This window comes from Lolium rigidum, chromosome 5 (assembly GCF_022539505.1).
Source record: "Lolium rigidum isolate FL_2022 chromosome 5, APGP_CSIRO_Lrig_0.1, whole genome shotgun sequence".
Lineage (NCBI taxonomy): Eukaryota > Viridiplantae > Streptophyta > Magnoliopsida > Poales > Poaceae > Lolium > Lolium rigidum.
In genome coordinates, this window is record NC_061512.1 from 226,838,596 (window position 1) to 226,847,252 (window position 8,657).

Below are 8,657 nucleotides of genomic sequence, written 5' to 3' on the forward strand. Positions count from 1 at the left end.
ATACGTCCTCGAAACTTTCCCAGTTGTCGATGGATCCCGGCGGAAGTTTTTTGATCCGAGGATCGTGCGGCTCCACTTAAGTGCACCCGAATACTTTGCATGGCTGTTGCTCTAGTTCCTCCAGTTAGCTTCACCGTCTCGAGGTAATCAATTAACCGGTCCTCCGGATCTTGCGGTGCCGTCGAACTTTTTGAAGTGATCGGGTAACTTGAATCCCGAGGGGACTCGAGTTTTTCGGACTCTTCTCGTGAAGCATGGTAGACCGCACATATCCTCGTCATTAAGCTCCGGGGACTGCCGATGATCCCTTCTGCTTTGCCTTGCTCTGTCGACCCTTGCTTGTACTCCTATGTCTCTTGCTCCACTTGGTCCTTCCGGAGCTGCCGCCGTTGCTGCCGCAGGTCGTGGACTATTTTGCCTTGCTCGCTCCTTCGGGAGGCGTTGCTACGAACGCTGTCCCCATAGCTCCAACTCCTGCCAATGCCATGTTGTATAATGTTTCCCTTGGATCTCCCGGGGGTGGCTTGGATGCAAGGATGTAAGCTTGTGTCGCCATATACCCGGCTTCTGGTGTCTTAGGGATAATATTTCCTCTTGTATCTATCGACATAAAGGACATGTCGAGGTTTTGAACCAAGTACTCTCTTTCTGCTTCGGGTATGTGTTGTAACCTTGATCTTCCTCTGTTCCGAGCCTCTCTGTGGCTATCACCCGAAACTCTAGATTGTCCACTTAGATCTGCCCTTCTCCTGCTGGATGCGAAGGCTGCCGCCTTTCTCCCTGTTCAACTCAGGCTGTCTCGTTTTTCTATTTCTCGGGCGAGTTCGTGCGAGCATATATTGATAAGCTTGCGGTTCTTGAGCTGTAGCTGTTGTCGTCATTGGTTCCGAACCATCTATGGCTTTTGCCGCTCTATCCCAGAGCTGCCTGTGGAAGTTGGACTCGACGCGTGGTGTGGGCCCGACATATTTAGTGCCCATACCTCTCCTTAGATCCGAGGGATCGACAAAAGGATTTCCCAACTCGTCGAAAGCCTCCGATGTTTCCTCTTGATTTTCGATAGCATAAATCCGATGATATTTTGTACTCAGATCTATGTTGGGTTCGGTGACATCATTGTTGAGATTGATGAAGACCTTGCCCATTGTGAGAGATTTGTCGATGAAGTCGTAGCTGTCGACATCGCTTGAGCCATCGCTTATATATGAGTCCGCGAGATGACTCAAACGATGCGTTGTCGAAGATCTTGGCGAGTTTTTCTCTTGCTGCGATGCTGACGTAACGTGTTGCCGAAGTTTCTTCTTCGACTCGGTTGACGATGCATAGCTTGAAAAATCGGAATCGACCGCCGACGATCCCGACGAAATCGGAATTTCGACACGATACGATCCTTCCTTCTCGACGCGAAAGTGGAACCTTCCGAACGTCATCTCCAAGGGCTCCGCCGGATACGCATATGCATCCAAACGGGAGGGTGGGTGAGGAACAAAATCAACAAGACCAGCGAGCGATCTGTTTACCTCGATCCATAGTGTTGCTTCCGGTTGACGATGTCGAAGATCTTGAACGTGCCATCGAGATCGGATCCTTACGCCTCTAATTCCCACGAGACGGCGCCAATTGACAAGGGATTAACTTATCAATGCCTATGGATTGTAGGCTAGGGTTTAGTTAGAAGTAGAGGGCAAGTAGATCTCGAAGGTTTCAGCCGAAAAGTGCTCGACGAATATGAAAACTAGGGTTTGCAGACAATGATTCGATGATCTCTTCGTCCCTTGACTCCCCCTTTATATAGGAGGTGGAGCCGAGGGTTTCGTTTCGTACAAGTTACAGAGTCCGGGACGGTTTCTAACTCATCCCGCCAGATTACAAATAACACTTCCTATTACAACTCTATCTTTTCCTTTAACACATCTTGGGCTTCCGAATCTTCTTATTCCTCGGGTAGTGGGCCTTCAATAAACCCCGGGTACTATATTTGGCAGGCCCATTTGGGATGCCTATGTCACCTGGGGCATTGACCAGTGCGTTGTATTGTGCCTCATTACTTGAACAAGCAGATACCTTAGTATACCTTGAATTGTTGTCCAATGAGTAATGGTAGGTGCATGAAGATACTGACATAATTTTTTCACTGAGAAAGACAGATTAGACCGTGTTAGTGTCAAATACTTATAATGCATCAGCAATATTTCTATAGTTTGTACTATCCTCAAGATCAAGAACAGTTCCATCTATCAATGATAAAATTTTATTGTAGTGCGCACAAAGGAGTGATACAAGTAGTGCAATGCATGTATGGTGCCAACCTTATATAGAAAATCTACAACATATTTCTCTTGTGCAAAATAAGTCCAGTAGAACATTCCGTTACCTCAATACCCAAAAAAATTGCAGGTCACCAATATCCTTGAGTAGTGCAAAGTAAGTGCTCGGATTATGAAACAAAAACGATGTTTCTTTATTTGAAGAACTAGCCACACTAATATTATCAACATATATCATAATAAAAATGCTGATACCTGACTTGTTGTAGATAAGCAATCATGTATCAGCCTTGAAAGGTATGAAACATAGCTCTTGCAATTTTAACTCGGCCGAGAACGCCATGGAGATTTATCTAGTACACAAATGTGATGCGGAAAAGCTAGGATCTTTAAACCTATGAGGTTGCTTCATATAAATCTTTTCTTCCACAACCTGCTGAAACTAGACTTCGAAAAAGCCTATGACAGGGTGAATTGGGATTTTTTGAGTTGCGCTGCAAAGGTTTCGACGCAGGTTTCATACATCGTATAGCCCAATTGCTCATGGGCGGCCAAACGGCGATCTCTATCAATGGTGAAGTCGGCCCGTTCTTTAGAAACAAACGCGGAGTTCGTCAAGGGGACCCACTCTCGTCGCTGCTCTTCAATTTCATTGGTGAAGCTCTCTCGGGCATCCTATTGGCAGCCAGGGGTGCTGGCCATATTCACGGTGTGGTGCCGCACTTAGTGCCAGGGGGCATAACCCATCTTCAATATGCTGATGATACGCTAATCCTTATCTAGAACAACAACGAAGACATCAAGAACCTCAAGTTTCTCCTTATGTGCTTCGAAGATATGTCCAGCCTCAAGATTAATTATCATAAAAGCGAAGTCATCGTCATGGGTCAACCTGAAGCTGAGCAAATACACATTGCAAACTTGCTCAACTGTAGGAAGAGGGGCCTTCCCTTTCATGTACCTTGGTCTCCCAATATCGGACAGGAAGCTTACCATTGAGCAATGGCTCTTCCTGGTTAGTAAGTTGGGGACAAGGATTGAACCATGGCTTAGTAGGTTATTGTCCTCGGGTGGACGCTTAACTCTATCTAACGCATGTCTCGACAATCTCCCGATGTTTGCGATTGGTCTTTTTCTTCTCCAAGACGGCATCCATGTAAATTTGACTCGCTAAGGTCCAAGTTCTATTGGGAGGGCTCCGGACCGAAGCGCAAATACCATCTTGTAAACTGGCCGACCGTGTGCAGACCAAAAACCATGGGGGGCTTGGGCTTGTTAAATACAAAGAAGATGAATATTGCTCTCCTCCTTAAATGGATTTGGAGATTGTATCAGGACGAGGATACCATCTGGGCGCAAATCCTGCGTGCCAAATACCAAGATGCGTCGAGCATCCTTACATGATCGGAACAAGGGGGTTCCCAGTTCTGGAAGGGCTTGCATAAGATTAAGCAGTTCTTTAGCATGGGTGCAAGATTTTCGGTTGGCGAGGGGTGTCGGACCAGATTCTGGTTGGATAGGTGGTGTGGGGATTCAACCCTCAAGGAGAGGTTCCCACTCATTTTCGCTATCTGCGATAATTCGGAAGCGACGGTGGCCCAGGTTCTCTCGGGGACAGAGATCCAGATTAGACTGCTACGCTCGTTAGATACGGTTGGTAGGGCGCAGTGGCTGCAGCTGTGTGAAGAGGTGGGATCATTTCAGCTCTTACAAGGCAGGGACAAGGTCAGTTGGGCGTTGGACCCGACAGGGAGGTACTCGGTGAGCTCCATGTATGAAAAACTATCGCACGGGGCGACGGTGGCTCATGCTACGGATGTGTGGAAAGCGGTGGTGCCCCTCAAAATAAAGATCTTTGCCTGGCAATTGGCCCTGGATAAATTACCGTCTAACCTCCAAATTGCCAAGAGACAGGGGCCTTCTGATGAGACGTGTGCGTTGTGCGGAGCCCCGGAGAAGATGCGGCTCATATCTTTTTTACTTGCTCCTTGGCTCTGTTTGCCTGGAGTGTCCTACAAGTCATTTGCTTGGGTGCGCTTGGAGACCGGCTAGTTTTGCTCAGTTCCATCATATCTTGTCGAGTTTGGCCGGCCTTCCTCGTAGACTTTTATGGCTGCTGTTCCTCGCGCAGTCGTGGGCGCTGTGGCTTACTCGCAACAAAATGTCTATCGAAAAGAAAATTCCTAATCATCCATCTGACATTATTTTTAAAACCATCCTTTTCTTGCAGTTGTGGAGTATAAACTCCAAGAGGAGGATCAGGAGGGTCTGTGCTGGATGATCGATCCAGCTGATCGACAACTTGTATGGATTGGAAGAAGTATCATTTTTTCTTTTGAACCGTTGTTCTTTCTCTTTTGAAATCACCATTGAGGTCATATGCCCTGATTAGGCGGTTATGACGTGCCGCACATCCTAGGTGTTGGTGTTAGGCCGGCCCGGTTTTCTTATTTTGTTTTTTTCTTTATTTTTATTTTCTAGTTTTTTCAGGAAACTACCATTTTTAGTCTGATTATTTTTTAAATTTTAATTTTTTTTCAAAATTAAACATTTGTAAATTTTAATAAATCTGAAAATTATTAAACATTTTTAAATTAAATCAATTTACAAAATTGATTTTTAAAAAATTTAAAACATTATTAATATCAACATTTTTCAAATTTGGACTATTTGAATTTAAGCATTTTTTAATTCAATATTTTTTGAATCTTAAAATAAAAATAAAAAAATAAAAAATAAAACAAAAAATAGAAAAATAAAAAATGAAAAATGAAAATGAAAATGAAAAAAGGAAGATGGGCTAGGCCCACCACTCGTGTGTGGAGTGAGTGGGGTGGCGGGGGGGGGATGGTGGTACGGCGCTTTGCAGCCGCCGACTAGTGCTGCAGAAAGGATTTGCCCATGGACGCTCCCTGCGATTCCATGCTTGTTTTTTTACGGGCTGATATTTTAGTTCAACTGTGCCCCGTATCTGGGTAGAAATTATAGTTTGCCCATAATCTATTGGGTCTTATCCACGGCAATTCCTATACACCGAGTAGGTCGCCGGAACTGCGTGGACACCCACCGCCGCGTGGTATGGGCTGGCCTGGTCGGCCTAGTTTTCCGTTTATTTGGGCTTTTTGTTTTTTTGTTTTTCCTTTTTTATGTTTCCTTTTTTGGTTTATTTTTATTTTATTTTTGTTTTTGTTTATTTCCCTTTTTCCTTTTTGTTCAAATTTGAAAAGTTAAAATCTAAAAATTGTTCAATTTTGAAAAATGTCCAAATATGAAAATCGTTCAAATTCGAAATTTGTTCATATTAAAAAACTTTCAAGTTTAAAAATTGTTCGAGTTAAAAAATTGTTCATATACGAAAAATTTTAAAATAAGGAAATGTTCATGCACAAAAAATAATTTTTTTGGATTTTTCAAATTTTTGAAAAAATATAAATTTAAAATATGTTCAAATTCGAAACTATTCACATTTTAAAAAAGTATTGTTATTATTTCAGATTTCTTTTTTAAAATTTTGAAAACGCAAAAAAGAGAACAAATACAGTAGACAAAACACAAAAACAAAAAAAAACGAATAAAAATAAATAAAGATAAAAAACCTGCTCTTGTTGGGCCGCGGCCCAACTAAGCGACGCGGGGGAGCGGCGCCCAGTAGATCCACCGACCAGGTCTGCATAGAGGAGCTCCCCGGGATCCAGTCCCAAGAAAAAGTTTTCAATGGGCTATTGTCGTGGACCTAAAGCTTAAGTTGGCGACCATTTGTCCCGTCATACCTGGGCATGTGTCGGGCCGGGCCGGCCCGAGGTAAGCCCGATGCAAAAAAAATCGGCCCAAACCCGGCCCGGCCTGACCAAATACCCACCAAGCCCGTCGGGCCGCGGGCCGGGCCGTAGTGTTAAACGCTGTTTTCGGGCTACCCAGGCCCGGCCCGGCCCGGTAGTCGGGCCAACATTTCTCGGCCCAGGCCCAAGTTTTTTGGGCCGGGCTTCGGGCCGGGCCTCGGGCCGGGCTGCCCATGGCCAGGTATATGTCCCGTTGATCTTGATCCGAGGGCAACAGGCAAGGTCGGATCACTGGCAATGCAGGAGAAGCTTCTCGAAAAGCTTCCGGAAAGTTGTGGCCACAGTTGATCGAATCCTGAGCTCTCGAAATTTTAGGACCATTTTTCAAGTGCGGAATCCAGCTACTGCTCCAAGCAAACTTGCAAAACCGTATGAGAAAGACAAACAGGGGCCTTCAGCAACAGTCAAGGCAGCAAGACGGCACTTTGCGTCGAGTTTCCAAGATCCAGAATGACCGTTCACACGCCATCGCATCGTATATTCCCCGCGTAAAAATTCCGCGGCACTAGATGCCGCCGCTTCCGTCAACACCGTGGTGCGGCGCGGGCCGAGACCACCACAGTTTAAGCTGCAGCCTGGAGGAACCCAACACGTCCTTGGCTTACATTTCAAGCACATCCCACAGCATCTTACCCAAGCACTTCAAACCGGAAAACCCCAACTGACGCACCACTATAAGTATAGCCGCAAGCAACTCTTGCAATTTCCTCAAACCAATCGACATAGCAGGCTAAAAGAAAGCTACTAGCAGAGATCAGGCACAGTTTTTTCCAAGATGAGCGTGGAGATCCTGGACGGGAGGACGGTGCAGAGCTTCGTGGAGGACGAGGGCGCCTTCAACGCCTCCGTGGACGGCCGGTTCGCCGCCCTCGACGCCAACCACGACGGCCTGCTCTCCTACGCCGAGATGGCCGCGGAGCTCATGAGCCTCCGCGTCCTCGAGAAGCACTTCGGCGTTGACGAGGCCGGCGTCCTAGGGCCCGACGAGCTCGCCGGTCTCTACCACGACCTGTTCGTGCGCTTCGACCGCGACGGCGACGGTGCGGTGGACAAAGAGGAGTTCCGGGCGGAGATGAAGGAGGTGATGCTGGCCGTCGCCAGCGGGATCGGGTTCCTGCCCGTGCAGATGGTCGTTGAGGAAGGGAGCTTCCTCAAGGTGGCCGTGGACAGGGAGCTGGCCAGAGCTGCTTGACCGAATTTTGTTTGTGCTTGTACGACTATACTTTGCACAGTCTGCACTAGGGGCAATGCTTTCTTTTCATTAATTCTTCCTTACAAGACATAAGAGATGAGTAATGCTGAATGACATATCAGCTATGTAAGCGTGATTCTGTATTCGCAGAGGCCGTTATCATTTTCATTCTATGAAATAGTTGCCCTACCAGCTTAACATTCAGAATTGAAAGTTGTACGAAATCCAGGAACCGTACCCTCTACCTAGGCCAGATTAAGTGTTTATTTATTGGGTAAAAAACTCTACGACTAAATATATAGGGGCACACGTATTAGGTAGGGTACTACTTTATACTTGTATGTACTTATACAGGTAGTACAAGTATTAGGCGTCCATGATCTGGAGGTTAAAAACTAGGTAGCCATGTTATTAACTTAGGATGGCGTTTGGCAACAACTGTTGCCGAATAAGTATATGGGCTTAAGTGCGATCTCTCAGGTTATTTGGAAACCAGAAGATTCACATTTTCGGGCGGGCTTGATGGCCACCAAGAAACACTTCTTCCCTTACGGTTCTTTCTCTAAGAGATGGGTCGGAGATAAGGTTTTGGGAGGATAGATGGTTGGAATCAACCAGTCTTCGCGAACAATATCCAGCCTTGTACAATGTTGTTAGGCATAAGGGTGACACCTTGCAGAAGGTGATGGAAACATCTCCACCCTCTATATCTTTCAGACAGGATATGGTTGGCCCCCGGTCCAGCTGTCAGAATGGGTTGATGTATTTCGTTGGAGTCTTACCAAGAATGGTATATTCTCGGTAAACTCCATGTACAAAATCTTAATCGAACCCATTCAACCGGTATATAATAATAAATCAATTTGGAAGATGATGATACCGTTGAAAACAAAGGTTTTTGCATGGTATCTACGTCGTGGTGTAATTCTTACTAAAGATAACCTTGTAAAACACAATTGGCATGCTTGTACGAAATATGTTTTTTTTCAAGAAGAGGAGACAATGAAACATCTTTTCTTCCAACATCGGTTGCTAGGTCTATATGGTCAATCATTTAGATAGGTTCTACCTTATACCCTCCCTGTAGCATTACAAATATTTTTGGCAATTGGCTAAATGAGGTGGATCATAGGTTTAACACTTTCACCTGAGTGGGAGCGATTGCAGTTATATGCTCGCTATGGCTATGTAGAAATGACAGGGTTTTTAATGATAAAAATTCTTCTCTTATGCAGGTTATCTACCGATGTACGGCTTTGGTCCGTTCATGGTTGTTGCTTCAGCGATTGGAGGTCCGCAACCCTATTTACTGAGATGTCTACACGGTTGAAGAACTTGGCCAAGGAGTTTATATCCCAA

The 8,657-nt window shown here is 45.4% G+C and overlaps 1 protein-coding gene across 1 annotated transcript; it reads left to right on the plus strand.

Moving 5' to 3' along the window:
* Positions 1-6,718: 6,718 nt before the first annotated feature.
* LOC124651664 lies at positions 6,719-7,298 on the plus strand. Its single transcript, XM_047190710.1, has one exon. The coding sequence runs from the start codon at positions 6,882-6,884 to the stop codon at positions 7,296-7,298; it is 417 nt and encodes a 138-aa protein (XP_047046666.1). The 5' UTR covers positions 6,719-6,881.
* The last annotated feature ends 1,359 nt before the right edge of the window (positions 7,299-8,657 follow it).